An 18505-nucleotide genomic window follows, 5' to 3' on the forward strand; every position below is an offset into this window, starting at 1 on the left:
ACCCTGCAGGTAAACAAACCAGCCTGGCCCGCCAGGGGCTTTCCCTACACAAGCGGCAGCCCCAGTTTGAGAACCACTGGGTTATGTTATAAAAGGGGAATTGTTGCAATGGGGAGTAGTCACAAAATCAAACATGCCTTTTCCCTTTCTCCTCTTTGAATCCTCACCTGTTCTGGTTTCTTACAGCAACTCATTTTATTTGTACAGTCTGTCTGTCTATCCATCCATCCATCTTGATCAGGAAGTACTGTTCCTTGGACTGCATCACACTGACTCCAGGATACCTTTTCTGACTCCCTACTTGCCATTGCATGAAACAATTCTCGGCGCCCCTTTTCTAACTCCAAAGTGTCATTGTTACATCTTCATTTCAGGCGTTGTACATGTTGGTCCAGAGCTTGGCCCCCACTGGGGTTCCCTTGTACCGCCCTGGCAGTACAAAGTGGTCATAAAACTGACCTAATTGGGCTGCTGAGGACTCTTACAGCTCTGGTCTGCGCAACATCACCTCTCAGCATCCAGCATCAAGGGCATGTCTGAGGAGAATAGCTGCCTTTTGACTGATCCTGGCGGGCCGGGCCAGTTTGTTTACCTGCTGTGTCCGCAGGTTTGACCGATCATGGCTCCCACTGTCCCTGGTTCACCACTCCAGGCCAATTGGGGCTGAAGGAAGTGGCGGCCAGCCCATCCCTCAGCCCCCATTGGCCTGAGACCATGGCCAGTGGAAGCCGTGATCGGCTGAACCTGAAGGTAAACAAACCGGCCCAGCTGCCAGGGGGCTTACCCTGACAGGCTGTGTGCCAAAGGTTGCTGATCCCTGCCTTGGACAATACCTGCCAGTCTAACTTAGCGCAGCCCATTCTTATGCTGGGGACCAAACTCACTCCTCTGCAGCAGCCCTAAGTCTCAATGGGGTCCGAAGATAACATACAGCCACCTTCCTCCCACCTCCCAGTCCTGCTCCAGACACCATTTCCCTGGACCCAAGAACTGGGGCCTAGAAGTCTCTGACCTGGTTTCATCATCTGCACCATCACTTAACTGTGATGCCTAAACTGCTGTTTCCGCTAAGGATGACCTCAGACGGTTCTGATGCTCTCCATCGCACCCTAGTGCTTTGATGCAGTACCTGTCCACGCTGTCATTGCTGTACAGCCTGCCCTTTTTGGTAGCAGGGCTGGAATTCCTCCCCTCCCCACAAGATCTTGCTGCTCTTGACCACCTCTTTATGGATGAAGTACTGAATAGTCCCGTTTCCTTGTACACGTCCAAATGCATTAATTTGGTTAGTTACTGTATAGACACCAGGGAAGTGTTTTATAGCCATGTGTGTCTCTTTACAGAATGTGTCATTAGTATGACTTACTGGCCTATTCCATTGCTGTCCTCCTGCACCATTTACACTCTGTTTCTTTTGAGCCAAAGTGATATTTGCTGTCCACAGTGAGCTTCAAATAGAGCGAAGAAACCAGGGGCATACCTGTGTCTTGCTAAATGGGTGCCTCCAATCTCATTTGAGCAAGCTAGTATAGTGGCTCATGTTTCTAAACTGAGGGCCATATTGACACAAGCTGATGCAGAAAGTGTAAAACATACCTCCATGAACCCCCACCCTCAAGTCTTCTGTATTCATCTACAAAAAAAGCTGTTCCTCCTGCCATCCCATTTGCCCCTTTTTGGTGTATCCCACTCCTGAGGCTTTGTTGCCATCTCATTGTACCCTGGAGTGAATCTGGTCTACTGCTCTAGCCTTGATAGTGACCTAATCTAGTTAGGAGTTTAGTCTAGAATGTGGTTTAGCCCCCATCCAAATGGTTGCTAAGCTTGCAGTTAAAAATCATTGGAGCTGACATTGTGGCAGTTCCTTAGAGCTGTTCCCAATCCATTGCCAGGGCGCTAAATGTTCTGCAGCCACAGAATCCAACCCAGGCCACGGAAATGTTCTCCAGAACTTAAGCTTTCAGTTGAAAGCTTTCAGTTGAAAACAAACAAAAAAACAAATCTATTCCTTATGATTGCAGAGATAAGTTTCCAAGTGTAAGACAAGTACTAAACCCAATGCAGTGTTGTATTCCTGAAATCTGTCTGTTTAATAGCTTGCAGAGGTGAGAACTACCCCATTTATTATAAATAACTGTATTGTTAACTGTTTCACTGCTGTTCATTCTAGCAGAAACATCCAGTCTCACAATACTGAAGAGTGACAAAGTCTCTGATTTTCTCTAATGTAGATATCACAGTTTAGGGTTGGTTTACATTAGAAAAGTTGGGGAAATGGTATAACTGAGACACTTTATAATTGCACTATAAAGTTGTAATGACTTAAGCTGATATACATGAGGGATATAGTTACTGTTATAACTGAATAGTGAGTTCTAAAATGCCTAATCTGTCCTGGCTGGAGTAAATATTATTATCATATTGTGCCTTGTCATTCATTATTTAAAGTAGTACAGTCAAATAATAGTATCCTCCTAGAATGTAACTTTTGCTTGTACTAACTTTAGCAGTGCCAGTTTAAAAAACCATTAGCTAAACACATAACTTTAGACACTGGAGAGATGAAATTTGCTTATTTTCAAATGTATTTTTAGTTATATCTATAAAGTAACTTAAAATTGGCATGAAAATAAATGTAGTTCCAACTATGATACCAACAGCAATTATGGAGTCAAATATTAGTGAGTCACATACATGATTGTGATCAGTAAACATAAATGCCAAAATGATTAGAAAAATACTTTCCCCTTCTTAATAAAAGAGAAAGATACACTGGAGGATAGGGATAGGGTCCAGAGTGACCTAGACAAATTGGAGGATTGGGCCAAAAGAAATCTGATGAGTTTCAACAAGGACAAATGCAGAGTCCTGCACTTAGGAAGGAAGAATCCCAGGCACCGCTGCAGGGTGGGGACTGACTGGCTAGTCAGAAGTTCTGCAGAAAAGGATCTGGGGATTACAGTGGATGAGAAGCTGGATATGAGTCAGCAGTATGCCTTCGTTGCCAAGAAGGCTATATTGGTCTGTATTAGCATTGCCAACAGATTGAGGGAAGTGAATATTCCCCTCTATTCGGCACTGGTGAGGCCAGACCTGGAGTATTGCGTCCAGTTTTGGTCCCCCCACTACAGATGGGATGTGGACAAATTGGAGAGAGTCCAGCGGAGGGCAGCAAAAATGATTAGGGGGCTGGGGCACATGACTTACGAGGAGAGGCTGAGGGAACTGGGGTTATTTAGTCTGCAGAAGAGAAGAGTGAGGGAGGATTTGATAGCAGCCTTCAACTACCTGAAGGAGGGTTTCAGAGAGGATGGAGCTTGGCTGTTCTCACTGGTGGCAGATGACAGAACAAGGAGTAATGGTCTCAAGTTGCAGTGGGGGAGGTCTGGGTTAGATATTAGGAAACACTTTCACTAGGAGGGTGGTGAATCACTGGAATGGGTTACCTAGGGAGGTGTTGGAATCTCCTTCCTTAGAGGTTTTTAAGGCCTGGCTTGACAAAGCCTTGGCTGGGATGATTTATTTTGTTGGTGTTGGTACTGCTTTGAGCAGGGGATTGGATTCCTCCGAGCCCCCCAAAATCTGAAATGATGCCCCAGATGAGTCAGATGTGGCCAGAGGACTGCCCCAGTCTTTGGATCAGATGCTGTGATGTGGTTCTCACCATAAATCAGCCCTACCATCCTCTTGTGCTGTCGTGTGGTCTTCTCTGAATCCCCACCCGCCACCCCAGTTTGTCAGTATATTTCTGGGGGGCGTGGGGGGGCAGAACCAAGTGCAAGATTCCTGGGAGCATGGGGGAGGGTTCCTCCCCAGAACTGGACCGAGAGGGGACATCCTCTCCCTGGACAGGACACTTGGGTGGGCCCCGACTTCAGATGGGTGGGAAATGACAGGGGGCATGGTGGGGGTGGGGAGGAGGGTTTGGGGCTGCCTCCCACCCATCCCCTCCAGCTGACCTTGTGGGGGGCGATGGACACTCTGGGCAGTGGCTCCTCGGACCCCAGGTGCTCACCAGCTCCGAGAGGACACGCCACTCTCCAGCGGCAATAGCTCCTATCCCACCGCCCCACACCGGGCCTGGCTCCCCAAGCGGCAGGCCTACCTTTTTTGAGCATTCTCTGTCACTGCTGGGCCGCCCGCTCGCTCGCCCATCTGCCTCCCATTGTCAGAATAGCCACTGGGTCAAGGGAGAATGCTCACGAGCCCCAGCCAATTGGGGGACCCAGGAAAAATGATGCCCCCAACTGCGCCAACCCCCCCATCTCTGTCTGCTGGGGAAAGGGGTCAGGGCCTCGACCCTGCTCCCTGACTGGAGTGCCGGGCAGAGCAGGGTGAGCCTGACCCTGCTCCCTGGCTGGTGCCGGAAAGGCAGAGTAGGGCAAACCCCCAACCCCACTCCATGGGCAAGATGAAATTAAGCAAAGAGCTGGATCCAGCACATGGACCATATGTTCCCCACCCCTGCTCTAAAAGTTTTCAACATTCTTTTGTAACCACAGAGCTTCATCTCACTGATCACAGAACCAGAGGATTCGGAAGGAAGTCAGACCTTCTAAACCAGCCAGCAATATTTTTCTAAAGTGCCTGGTTGTGTTGTGTATCATCTACCCATTTCCTTATTTTGCTTCAGTCAGCAAATGTCCTGCTACAACCTGAGTTCTGTGTGGTATAGAATTTGAATGTGTGATTGTGGTTTTACACCATGTTAAAGATTAGCCACTGCTCTAAACTACTGTGCTAAGTATTCAGAACACACAGTCTCCAATACTATTTATATTAGGATCAGCTGCAGAAAAAACTTAACCTTAAGTAATCTTAGTCTTTAAGATGCAACCAGACTCCTTGTTAACCTTTCTTTGGTATCACTCTTTAATCATTCAGGCGTTTCAGAGTAGCTGCAAAAAAAAAAAAAAAAAAAAAGGGGGCACCCAGTCTATAAAATTATGTATCTTTTACTGTGGTCAAAGAGAAAGGAAGCTGCTAGAAAAGCACTCTCTGAGTACCCCTCTGCTTTGGAATTTGCTTCCCCGTCTTAGTGACCTTCAGAAGACCTTACAAGGCTCCTCTTTTCTCTGCAGCTTTTGAAAATGGAAATGTTGCCAGAGAGATGATATTTGGGGGAGAATGGATGATTCCTCAGTGTGAATTTTCTTTTGCTTGGGGGCTAGCCATTTATTGTCACTATCTGGTGGTGGTTCTCTGTGTTATGTCTTACCCTTTTAAATAGATGTCAGTAGAGCCTACAGCCAGGCTAAAGTGCCTTTTTAAGTTTTCCATAATATATAATGAATATTTTTATCCTTGTATTTTGGGCACCCAATATTTACCAGTGAATGGATCACAGAAGTGTTTCTTTCCTATGTATATCTTATTTTTCTAGCTTACTTAAAATGGTAAATGAAACAAAATACTGGGCTCCATCCTGCTGTCATTCATTCCATCGCAAATTGTAGTAATTTCAGGGACTGCAGTGAAGTGACTCTGGATTTACACCAGTTTAAATGACAGCAGAATTTGGCCTACTGCAAGAAAGATAGGCTTTGATGAGTGATCACATTTATTGGGTGCCTGCTGAAATGGGGTTATCCCCATTATATACTTGAGAAAGGTGGCAGTTTGACAACCCTAACGATGGAAGTCTGGTTTATCCACAGAACAGGTACACCATAGGCAGCAGCCATATAACCTTCCTGCACACACCAGTATGCCTCGACTCTGAGGATGAAAGAGTAGCTTGAGTTTAATAACCCATTTAGTTCCTGGCCTCTCTGCTGAGACACCCCCAAGGGTGCCAATTAATGCCAGTTGTTGGGGTTTCTTTTGGGACATAAATACTTGTCCATGGTAAAATGGACTAAGACCACCAAGTCATAACTAGTAACAACTTTACAGTAGGTCACTAACGACCTGGGTCCTATCCCATTGCCTTCTTGTATCTCAACCATCCCTCCAGATAAGGTTAGAGAGATGGAGACTGTAAGCTTTTTGGGGATAGGGACTGTCTTGCTGTATGTCTGTACAGCAACAAGCAGAATAGGACTTCAGTCCTGACTAGGGCTCTGGATACTACCAGAATACAAATAACAATGAGAGAGGGAAAATCTCTTCTTACCTTTGAGCAGGAATTGGACAGTGCTTTATGTTCTGGTTACAAGGTGACTAACCAGGAAATATTAGCTATGTGAATGATGCTAATTTTACAGTCCAGGTATAGGAGGTCACAAGCCCACCGACAGCAATTCCGGGTTCCGGGGCAGAAGAGTCAATGGGCTTGAGCTGCGGCCGGTTGCGCTGCTGGGTATGCTCTTCTGGCATGGACAGGGCTTCCACATGCCCTCCGGGCTGCCTTCGCTGCTGCCAGTACCACCCTGCGCGCACCTAGGAGCCCTGCAGCCCACCCGGGCGGTTTAAAATGGCCGGAACCCCCTGGGCCCTTTTAAATTACCCAGGCCCCTGGGCAATTGCCCCTTTTGCCCCCGTTGGCAGGCCTGGGAGGTCAAATTCTGCAAACCTTATTTGGGCAAAATTCCCCTTGATTCCTTGTGACCCTGAGCACCTGATATTTAACAAAAGTTTTCCCTGATCTAGATTTGGCTCCCTGTGTATTTCTTCTCATTTTGCACTTTCAGTCTAAATCTTTAAAAATAAACAAATAAAAAACCTGGATTCTTAATACTGTGAACCTGAGTCTCTCTTACCCTGGTGTAACTGGACTGACTTCAAAGAAGTTTCTCCTGGCTTCACTATTGATCAGATCAGAATCAGTCTTTGCATATCTACTATCGTAGGACAGTGTGACTGAATGAAATTTGGACCAAAAATGTAAACAAAATATGAAAATGTTCATGATTTTCCCCCCTTTCAGTTAACCTCTTTATATATAATAGAAAAATCTCCATTTTGAAAAAAAGATTAAATATTTAATATTGCTCAAATTTAATCGCAAAAACGAATTTAGCTGCATTGTTGTTGCATAACACCAAGGAGTCAATGCCATGTTTTAGGCATGTATATTCAAGAATCTCAGTGAATTTAGATTTACTGGAATAATAGAAATGTACAGAAATCAAATTATAACTAGTTTCATTATCTGAAAACTATAACTTTGTTCCAAAGATAGGATGCAAAATGTATGAGGAAAAAAGAAAGGTTGAATTAAAATTTTGGGGTAAGCGGTTTATCATAAATGGTATGCAGGTATCAGAGACAAATATTTTTCATTTCACTTTTCTGCGATGTTCTTTGATCCTCCATTTATGCAGTTTAAAACAAAGATGCAGAGCCAGACTATTATCAATACAGCTGATGATACCTGACGGAAATTCCTTTAAAGCCTCAGACTGCTAGAAATCTGTTTAAGGCAGTGGTTCTCAAACTAGGGCCGCTGATTGTGTAGGGAAAGCCCCTGGCTGGCCAGGGTGGTTTGTTTACCTGCCAGGTCCGCAGGTTCAGCCGATTTGCGACTACCACTGGCTGCGGTTCGCTGCTCTAGGCCAATGGGGGCTGTGGGAAGCAGCAGCCAGCCAAATGCCTTGTCTGCCGCCACTTCCCACAGCTTCCATTGGCCTGGAGCGACGAACCGCAGCCAATGGGAGCCGTGATCGGCCGAACCTGTGGACCCGGCAGGTAAACAAACCGACTTGGCCCACCCGGGCCCCCAGTCTGAGAACCACTGGTTTAAGGCAACACAATTGAGATTTTATGCACGCTAGTCAGGAAACGCAAAGTTAAAGGTCCCCAAGCAACTGTAACTCAGCCCTTTCGTGCAGGGAGCCTCTTCTGTTCCATTATCTGATGATAATTTTGCTGAGTTTAATATGTGTTTGCAATATGGCCAAGTTATGGTTACTGGGGGAACCATAACTTTACATTTCCTGCCTATTATACGGATAAAATGTCAATTGTAATGTGGCATTAATGCAGTTTTTTTAAATGCAATTTATTTTTTGAAAATTAAAAAAAGAAAAACGGAGTGATTAAGTTTTGAAGTATAAATACATTTGCATTTATTCAGTGTATCAATGTCTGTCTGACTGAAAGGTACCTGGGGCAGGAGCTAGCCTTTTTGTTATGTTTGTACAGTGCTTAACACAACAGGGCCCTGATCGTGCCTCTATGCTCCATCATGCAAATAATAAATAATGATGACAGCACTTGAGGATTGATTTCTGGGCTCTGTGTGTGAGAGAGAGAATTCTGGGCCGTGTGTGTCAGTGTGTGTTTGGGAGAGGGATATCATCCTTCTTGGCATTATTCTATGCTGAAATTCTGACCAATGTGATCCTCCTGTGTGAAACCAGTACAGCTGCCCTCTCGTGTTATACCTCCTGAGAGCAGAAGAAATCTGAGCAGGGACCTGTACCAGTGGCCATAGTGTTATCAGGGGTGTCCTGACCCAGATAGCCCATCCTTGGCTCAATCATGGAGTCAGAAACAGTGGAAGCCCCCTAAAAGTGTGTGGGGGGCCCCCTCTGGTACCTGAACTATGGCCCCTCCCCCATACTTCCCCTTCCCCCCCAAAGGCCCTGACCCTACACTGCCCCTTCCCCTGAGGCCCTTCTTCCCAAGTCCTTGCCCCTGATTGCCTTTTTCCCCAAGGCCCCACTCCCCCCAGCACTCGCCTTATGGCTGGTAAAAAGTGATGGGGCCAGGGGTCCATGGCCCCCCGATTCCAGTGCCCCTGCATGGAGTACACATAAGGTATGTCTACCTTGCACACCACTGGCAGTGGCATGTAAGGTACATGTAGCTACCTGCCTCAGTGAAAGCAGACTGCGTCCGCATTGCAATGTGTAGTTACATGTGGCTGCTGGAAAGTCTCTGGTAGGGAGGAGGCAGCAGGGGCAGGCTCCATCAGCAAGCTCAAATAGCACTCCAAAACAGCAGTGTAGACGGGGGAGGTACTGCTTGGGTACATAGAGAGCTGTGTAAGGTACATACTCTAGGGTGCTATTTATATATTGCATACCCCCAAGCACAGGTAAGTGCTCTACAGGCAGTTGTAAGATTTGTGCGGTGTCGACTTGCCCATTAAACACCTGCAGATGCAAACTCTAGGGCTGGAGGAGTCAAGCTTTGGCTGCAGAAGTTGCACCGTGGCCTCCCTCCCGTGCCACCTCTTTTCCCATATGCACAGAAGGGCCAGGCAGTATTTTTTTCAATTATTATAGAAAATGGCACAGAACGTGTTTCCTTTCCCGTGTCCCATCTCCTTGACAAACTTTGTCTCAGACAGTCTTTTTTAACTTGGTAAAACATGTTTCCCTCATGAAGAGTTATGTACATCAGTGATTCTCAAACTAGGGCTACCGCTTGTTCGGCTGATCGCAGCTCCCTGTGGCTGTGGTTCGCTGCTCCAGACCAATGGGAGCTGTGGGAAGCGGCGTGGATGGAAGGATGTACTGGCTGCTGATTCCCACAGCCCCCAGTGGCCTGGAGTGGTGAACTGCAGCCACTGAGAGCTGCGATCAGCCAAACCTGCGGACGCAGCAGGTAAGCAGACAGTCCCGGCCCACCAAGGGCTTTCCCTGAATGAGCGGTGGCCCTAGTTTGAGAACCACTGATGTACATCACATGCCAAATTTGAAGTTTTAAAATTTAAATGGTGGAGTTATTTGAATTTCTAAGATTTTAATTTGATTTCTTCTGTTCCTCTCTCCAAGCTTAGAGATCTTCAAACTAAAATACACAATGAGATATTACAAAGATTTCCCCATTAAAAAAACTGTGCCTTTGGATTGAGAAGGTGAATTCGAAATTTCAGCCCGAAGTATCATTTCCCTACCCCTTATCTCTAGTATGCTGTTGCTCCTGCTCTTTTTTTAAGCACCTGGAATTGGGACTGTGACAAAAAAAAGTCTTATCATCCATAAGTATAGCATCGCTAGCACAGTGTTGGAATGCAGAGTGGTAATTTTACTAAATTTGTGGAAGTGTAACAATTCCTCAGTCTGTATCCAACCCTCCACTTCCCCCCCCGCCCCCGGCCATCAGCAGGGTTTTAACCAGGAATATTCATCACTGAAAGCATGGTCTTCTACCATTTGAGCAAAAGGGATAATTCCAATCGCTGGAAGAACTAGAAGGCTCTTCTTTTCTGTGTGGACCAGCCACCAGAGAGTGAAGATAGCAGTATACCATGTAACATGTTTGCATTGTGGTTGTGTTAGGCCTGATCCACACACAGCTAGTGCCAATGCAAGTCTGTCAATTATAGTTATTCTGATACAGCCACTAGTGTGGATGCAGTTATATCAGTGTAAAGATGTCTTGTATTATACCTCTTCCTACTTGGGAATAAGCTATGCTGGTATAAAAACATTTATACCCGTATAACTGGGTTCATATTAGAAGGGTTGTACCACTTTAACTATACCGGTGTAGCTAAAATGGTACAACTTTTATGTGTGGATGAGGCCTTATAAGCAGAGTTTGTGGTAAAATGGGAGAGCAGTACACAGTGAGGGTCTTTCAAGTGTCTGAGTGCCTTCATCTCCTACTGGCACCGATAGGAAGTTTGGGGTAATTCAGCCCTTCCCATGTTCAGGGCCCAAATGAATGCTTTGTGGAAAGGATATCTGTACTATGAACCTCACACTTGAAATTGGCTCACCTTTCCAAACCCTGCCTCCATGCCAATGAAGATTTATCTTACAGACCCTTTCGCAGAAGCACTAATTTGTCAGCCTGTTTTTAATGCTACATTTAAGCATGCATAATTGTTTCAATTTTTGGTTTACTGCCTGCCCCATCCGACTCCTGAAAAGGCAGAGAGCTTAGTTTTAAGGGCATCTATATGTTTGATACATATTGCATCGAGTATTAAGACCTGAGAATATTTGTTGTGTTAGGTGAGGGGAATCCCAATATTTCTTTTGCTTATTTAATGATCTTTTTAAATTTTCTTTTTAACAGCGTCCATGTGAAGGGATAGATCTAGAATCTTCAATGTCCTCTCAACTTTTTGATGAACAAATTGTAAGTTTATGTGATTGAAATGTTTTGACTCCTGAGTAGACTATCTGGGAAAATGGGGGTTAAATTTAGATTTGCGTTCAGCTCCTTACAGATACTGGGGATACTGTACACCTGAATCTTCAACTTTCTTAAAATATTTTGTTTTGTTTGTCTTTTTTGGTGTGTGGGTGAGGGGAAGTGGTGTGAGACAATCACATGTCAAAAGAACTAAGGTACTCTAGAAAACACCATTTTCAAATGAGATTTCACATACAAGCTGCCACATTTTTCAAATACCTTTCAAAAGAACGGGTTGGATACAAAAGAGCCTTCCAACTGTATTGCTTAGAGCAGTGTTTTCCCCAAATTTGGGATGCCACTTGTGTAGGGAAAACCCCTGGTGGGCCAGGCCAGTTTGTTTACCTGCTGCTTCCGCAGGTCCGGCTGATCGCAGCTCCCACTGACTGCGGTTCACCGCTCCAGGCCAATGGGGGCTCCAGGAAACGGTGGCCAGTACATCCCTTGGCCTGCGCTGCTTCCCGCAGCCCCCATTAGCATGGAGCAGTGAACCTCAGCCACTGAGAGCTGCGATCGGCTGAACCTGCGGACACAACACGTAAACAAACCAGTCTGTCCCGCCAGGGGCTTTCCCTGAACAAGCAGCGGACCGGCTTTGAGAACCACTTGTCTAAATCAGACTGGGTTATGACACGTGCTGGCCATGATAAAAAGACATTGTTAACGTACATTGTTAACGTGTATTTGCAAAATTTGGATCCAACTTTGAGACTTTTATCATTAACATCCTGAACTCCATTGTCTTCCTCCATAATAGTGATATAAATCAGATGTTTTAACTGAAGTTGCAGCCGGGATGATGATGATAATGGTTTATATCAGTGTTTCCCAAACTTAGGACACCGCTTGTATAGGGAAAGCCCCCAGCCAACCGGGCCGGTTTGTTTACCTGCCGCGTTTGCAGGTCTGGCCAATAGCAGCTCCCACTGGCCGCGGTTCACCGCTCCGGGCCAATGGGAGCTGCTGGAAGCAGTGCCCAGTGCGTCCCCCGACCCGTGCCACTTCCAGCAGCTCCCATTGGCCTGGAGCAGTGAACCACGGCCAGTGGGAGCCGTGATTGGCCAGACCCACGGACGGGACAGGTAAACAAACTGGCCCAGCCTGCCGGGGGCTTTCCCTACACAAGCGGCGGCGTCCTAAGTTTGGGAAACACTGGTTTTTATTATTAGCAACAACTGGAGTTCCCAACCAAGATCAGGGCCCTATTGTGATAAATGCTGCACAAACACATAGGGAAGGACTGTAAAATATTAGATATCTTTATGAAAGTTGTCCAGAGAAATGTTATATATTGGAAATGAACATATCTGAGTGGAGATGAATGTAAAAAGTACAAGAAAGTAGCAGGAAAAGAACAAAATTTTATGTTACTCCAACTTGGAAATCTTAATAGAAATAACCAGCGTACAATGCATATCTGCAGTATTATTTGTCATTCTCACTTATGGCCCATCCCTTATATTATCCCTTTTCTATTTCTTGTGAATGTGTGTGGTGATGTTCTGACTATCATTATTTGTATTATGTGTTTGTTATGACTACTGCTAAAGCTGGCTGAATTTCAGGATTTCTAGTTCATAGGCATTTTCAGTATTTCGAAATTTCCTGCAGACCAGAAATTCCAAAAGAATTTGGGTTTGGAAGCTCAGAAACATGTTTCAAAGTGAATTATGTTCCCAGACCAAGGCAGCTACTGTCTGAAATTGACAAGAAAGAATTGCTCTGCTGCTGAGGCAGTCTGCATGGCCAGGGCTGCTTTGGAGCTGTGGACACTAGAAGCCTCAAGGTCCTCAGATGGCTGCCGGGAAACCAGACAGGTTTATTTTGGAACTCTGCCTCTGATTTGACACAAGTTCATCAAACTCAAGATGTTTCCAGAAAATAATTTTGGGTTATCCGAATCAGTGTTTTCCGACAAAGCTTTGTTTTCTTGATAATTCCTGACCAGCTCTATTTATGATTTAAATGAAGAAAATAGGTAATTCTGACACACATTTTAAAACAAAGCCTTTAAAAGTCAGCTTGTATGTGTGCGTATGTGTGTGTGTGTGTGTGTGCATGTGCCAAGACCTGCGTAACCCGGATTCCCCCTTGCATACGGAGAGGAAATGAGGCCTGTGAATTTCAAGTCACTCCAGAAACAGAAAGCATGTTTTTGTGTGTGAGCTTAGATGTATAGATGGTGAAACTGATGACTGACTTCTTTGCCTTGCCACAGGCTCTTGAGGAAGGAAATGACTGTTTGAGCAGCTTGCCCAGCTCCTTTGCTTACCTACTGACAATACACCTGAAAGAAGGCCGGAACCTGGTCATTCGGGATCGCTGCGGTGAGTCTGCCTTTTGATGTAGAGCAGATAACTCTTTAAAAAAAAAAAAAAAAAAAAAAAAAAAACACCAAGAACAAGCTATGGGCCTGATTCTCCCTTCACTTCTTTTCACACCAGTCTAACTCAATTGACTTCTCACTTACTCTGGTGTCAATCAGAGGAGAATCAGGCACTACTTCTGTCTGCCAGCCTGCCAGTCAGAATGCTAAATTTCCTGTCATATAATCACCCTAGGTACACAAGGGAGGGGATGGGCAGATATATATTGCTGCTTTTCCCAGGTTTGAGAATTACACACTTTGCAATGTGACTTTGTAAAGTACATGCTTTCCTCCTACGCCTGGCAAAAGACCCAGCTCAGTTCTAGTTTACTTAAAGGAAACCAAAGGATGTTTTGAAATCCAGTGGGTGGTAGTGAAGGGGAAGACGAACAGCTTTGTGACTTCAAGGACAGTGTCTGAAATGTGTGTTTTATAGGGAGGAAGTTAGTAAAGATCTCAGAACTTGAGGGTTCACTTCTGAGGGTAGGGATTATGTAGTTTCACGTAATAAGGCCTGGGGTGTATGTTTTATGGCTTAGTGAAAGGAAGGTCAGAAAGGCATTGAGGAAATGAGTTAATCAGTGGGACATTATTCAAATATTATGGAAGGTGTTTGGCATTTGGGTCTCTGCTGGCTTGAAAGAGTAGCACATAGTCATTGACTGTATGCAGGAGCATTTCCTTTAAGAAGTTAGACGTGCCTCTCCAGAAATATAATCATTTAGTGTTAATTATAACACTCTATCCATGGAGAAAACTCTGAATATGTTTACACTGCAAACATATAAGCACTTTCTCTCTTGAAACTGAGCAATAAGACACAAAGTATGCATGAGTAACAGGATCAGCATGGACCTGTTTTACAGATTTATTCACTTATAACGGGCCCTGGATTGTTCTTGGGCTCCTTTCTGATTACTAGATACATTATTTTTTCTACACCATATTTTACAGTCCTAGGCAGAGGGCAAGCTCCTTGCCAGGGACTGTTATCTTTCTCTGGCCAGCTCCTAACATTCTGAAGACATTAATAAATTGATGTTATGTAGTCTAAATCCTTTACCTTTTTAAACAGAACTGTTTTTTGTTGAAGGGTTAACTGACAGTGCAGCATGTCACCAGGTTCACTAGAAACCATATGTGTCAGAACAAGTCTTGCTGCTGGATGGTTCTGTGGAAAGGATTCTACTTGCTACAAGTGAGCAACTTGGGCAGATGAGTGTTTCCGGAGAAGAAAGAAGGCACACGCTATCTCACATTGCGTTTGCTGTGGCTCAGTGAGGCATTGCACAACTCAGCTCAGTGTAACCTGACAACACAAAGGCAATCCAGGGCAAGATGGATTTTGTTGGTTTGCTGTCATGTTGTATACCAAATCCTCAACTTGTTTAGAGAGGACATGCCTGAGGAGATGTGCAATCCACTAAAATTCCTCCTGCATACAAAGAAGTACAAAACTTGGGTGTCTGCCAGTCTGGCATTGCTTTAATTTATATACACAAACCCTCGACTTTAAAAGCACAGTTATGCTTAGACTTTTGCCATTATGATGCTTTTTGACTCATGGATTTTTCTTCGTGAGAAACTTAGTTGGACTAATCTGCAGCAATCAGTGCTGGGGTAAGAGAGAGGTTTTGCAACGTATTGTTAAAGGTGGAAAGTCCTGGGCTCATCCTACCCTCCAGCATTAGAGGAATTTAACAGATAAAGGCCTGACGCCAAGAGTGCCCTGCCACTGAAAGTCTGCCTGTGGCTCTGTCAGCCCATAAAGTCTTGGTAGGACACTGTGTCATTGGAGTTGCAAAGAGGCAGCCCCTGAAATAGCTATGACCTACTCTAAGATCCTGGAGGAGCTCTAGTAATTGATAAGGAGCCAGTGTATGGCATGGTGTATTTTATGATGTGCTCCCACTGGCCTTTTTTACCTAGAAGATGGGTTGCGCTGCTCCATGCTGTATGTACATGCTTCTGTCTTGGTAAAAGAAGGCAACCTATTAAATTAGACAGAGTAAATATTCAGGGTCATTCCGCTTTTATTGGCAAAGAATACAGTGTAAGTTACAGGGCACCTGAAAATGTCCACTTAGGAAATGGATCAGTCTGAATGTGAAAACAATGTCTAAAAAAACCAATGTAATAAACGTCAGCCAGTTTGGTTATATTGGGATGGATGATGGAGCTTCAAAAAGATTTCAGTGTATTTATTACTCCCCAGGCTTTTCTGATTGCTCTGGGAAAGATTTCAAGTTATCTCCCTGTGCACGTGGAAAAGCTTATTTGCCTGTGCATAGATAGGTAGTTCTGGATAGAGTTACCTGGTTCGTTTCTGCACATGGATCACTGGGGGTTTCCCTTCTAAGAGACCTCCTGAAAATGTGAAGCTTTCAAAGTGCCAAGTGATGCTCCTGAAAAGTTTGCAAACAAGAAACCTATCTAGCTAACCAAGCAGTGCTGTTGAACACAGCCATCAGATGGGTTTAAAACCCACAACCCTAGCTGCTTTACTCATGTGGTGGCATATATGCTATAAGCAAATAAGTATTTTAGTTCTCTAGGTCTTCTGGGACTCTCATAAGCAGAGTTGATGCATTTCATTGGGATTTTACATTGTTTGTTGGCCTGAAAATGCTCTTAACTTACTAAAAAAGTGCAGATCAGCATCATCTGGCAAACTGCAGCAATGCTGTGCTGTATAGCAGTCATGGTGGGGAGTATGTCAGTGGCATTCATATGTTAAGAATACCCAGTATCACTGTACCACTAAGGCAGTGGTTCTCAAACTGGGGCCGCCGCTTGTTCAGGGAAAGCCCTTGGCAGGCCAGGCTGGTTTGTCTACCTGCCGGGTCTGCAGGTTCGGCCGATCGCAGCTCCCACTGGCCGCTGTTCGCTGCTCCAGGCCAATGGGGGTTGCGGGAAGCTGCGGCCAGCAAATCACTTGTCCCATACCGCGTCCTGCAGCTCCCATTGGCCTGGAGCTTACAAACACTAATAAATTTTGAATAAACAGTGATTTGTCAACCTAGGTCTATTTTGGTAACAGTATTCTTTGACTGATCACCACTTTAATTTGTTAATTTTTGTTCATATTGGGGAAACATGATTCAAGATGCACAGTACAACTATATGGGGAAGAAACCCTATGATCTTTATTTACAGACTGATCATCCACAAGCTCTTTAAATGGATAAATATGTCATGGGCTGTGATAGAATATGTTATATCTAGACATGAAAAACTGTGTTAGTGGTGCCCTCTTGTGGTCATTTTAAATGCTGCAATACATTGCAGGAAGAATGAAATTATACTACAGAGCTGGGCACTTCCCTAGATCTCTTTCATGGTGGAACACCAAACGCTTCAGAAATATTAACTGATTAACCTGCTCAGTCCCTCCAGTTGCATTCCACTCCAGAAGTGGTGCAGTTAACAGTGTACACGAGTGCTACAGAAAAAGGTTGGGGCAAGAAATGAAGAACATGTTAATTGATTGATACTCCAGGGGACAGATGAAGTTAAAGACATAAGAATGGTCATACTGGCTCAGACCAGAGGTCCATTGAGCCCAGTATCCTGTCTTCTGACAGTGGCTAATGCCATGTGCCCCAGAGGGAATGAACAGAACAGGTAATCATCAAGTGATCTATTCCCTGTTGCTCATTCCCAGCTTCTGGCAAACAGAGGCTAGTGACACCATCCCTGCCCATCCTGGCTAATAGCTATTGATGGACCCATCCTCCATGAACTTATCTAATTCTTTTTTTGAACCCTGTGATAGTCTTGGCTTTCACAACATTCTCCGGCAAGGTGTTCCACAGGTTGACTTTGTTCATTGTGTGGAAAAAAATACTTCCTTTTGTTTGTTTTAAACCTGCTGCCTATTAATTTTATTAGGTGACCCCTAGTTCTTGTGTTATAAGAAGGAGTAAATAACGCTTCCTTATTTACTTTCTCCGCACCAGTCATGATGTTATAGACCTCAATCATATTCCCCCTTAGTTGTTTCTTTTCCAAGCTGAAAAGTCCCAGTCGTATTAATTGCTCCTCATACGGAAGCTGTTCCATACCTCTTATCATTTTTGTTGCATGTTTCTGAACTTTTTCCAATTCCAATATATATTTTTTGAGATGAGGCGACCCCATCTGCATGTGGTATTTAAGATTACTGGTGTTGGTGTGTAGCCAAGATACCAGAGTTGATAAATCTGCTGTTTTTTTCCCCCCATCTCCTCAGAAGGACATCACCTCCAGCATCCCAGGCCTTCCTAACACTATGCTGTGTTTTTTGTCCAAAAGTGACAGAGGAAAGCATGCTGCCTACTCATTTGCCAACACTTCTGAACTAGCTGTTCTAATAGAGATTAAAATGATAGTGTAAGTCTATCATTGCCCAACCCGCAATCACAGAATTGCCACTACTGCCTATTGAGTATAGACATTTTTCTTCACATGGCTCTTCCCAGACTGGCTGATCTTCGTCCCTCCTGCTGGCAGTGGAAATGGCTGTGCTGGGAGCTTCAGATGCATTTAACAGATTCACTGCTCCTCGCCAGCCATCGCACTTCCTCAGAACTCACCAACTATATTCTTAACATCTATTAAGTACTAATTAATGAAACTTAGCTAAATTCATCTCCAGTGTAACTTCACTGCCATCCACAACCTGTGAAATCCACAGTTACATCGGGGCAAATTTGATTTTCTTCATTATCTTTCATCTGTTTCCTTCAATTTCTCCTCTTCTTTCCTTCTACTGTATACTACTCCCTCAGTCTATTTTTAATTGTTCTCCATTTCCTTCTCGCCCTTCTCTTCATAGCACTAATTTCAGGGTCTCTTCTCCTTTTCGCTCTGATTTGTGTTTCTTCCTCAGTCGCTCGGGTTCTCTTTTGCTCCCCCTCTTCATTCTTATTCCCCATCCCTTTAATCCTCTGCTCCTCCCCACTTATTTTCTTTACTTCTTCATTCTCCCTTTAGCTTTCTTTCCCACCTTTTCTCTCACTCTTCCATTCCTGGCAATTTTGCCTTTTTTTTTTTTTGCCTTCTCCTCCCCTCTTCCTATACTTGCTGTGTTTGGGTGCAGGGAGAACAGTTTCTCCAATT

General features: G+C 44.6%; 1 protein-coding gene across 1 annotated transcript in view; it reads left to right on the plus strand.

Moving 5' to 3' along the window:
* Positions 1-18505, plus strand: part of MCTP2 (multiple C2 and transmembrane domain containing 2) — a 194061-nt gene that overhangs the window by 62452 nt on the left and 113104 nt on the right. Inside the window, exons 3-4 of the mRNA XM_050967171.1 lie at positions 10918-10980; positions 13256-13364. Of these exons, the coding sequence (XP_050823128.1) occupies positions 10918-10980; positions 13256-13364 (172 nt within the window). The remainder of the gene's footprint in view (positions 1-10917; positions 10981-13255; positions 13365-18505) is intronic.

The sequence above is a fragment of the Gopherus flavomarginatus genome, chromosome 9 (genome assembly GCF_025201925.1).
Source record: "Gopherus flavomarginatus isolate rGopFla2 chromosome 9, rGopFla2.mat.asm, whole genome shotgun sequence".
NCBI classification, from domain to species: Eukaryota; Metazoa; Chordata; order Testudines; family Testudinidae; genus Gopherus; species Gopherus flavomarginatus.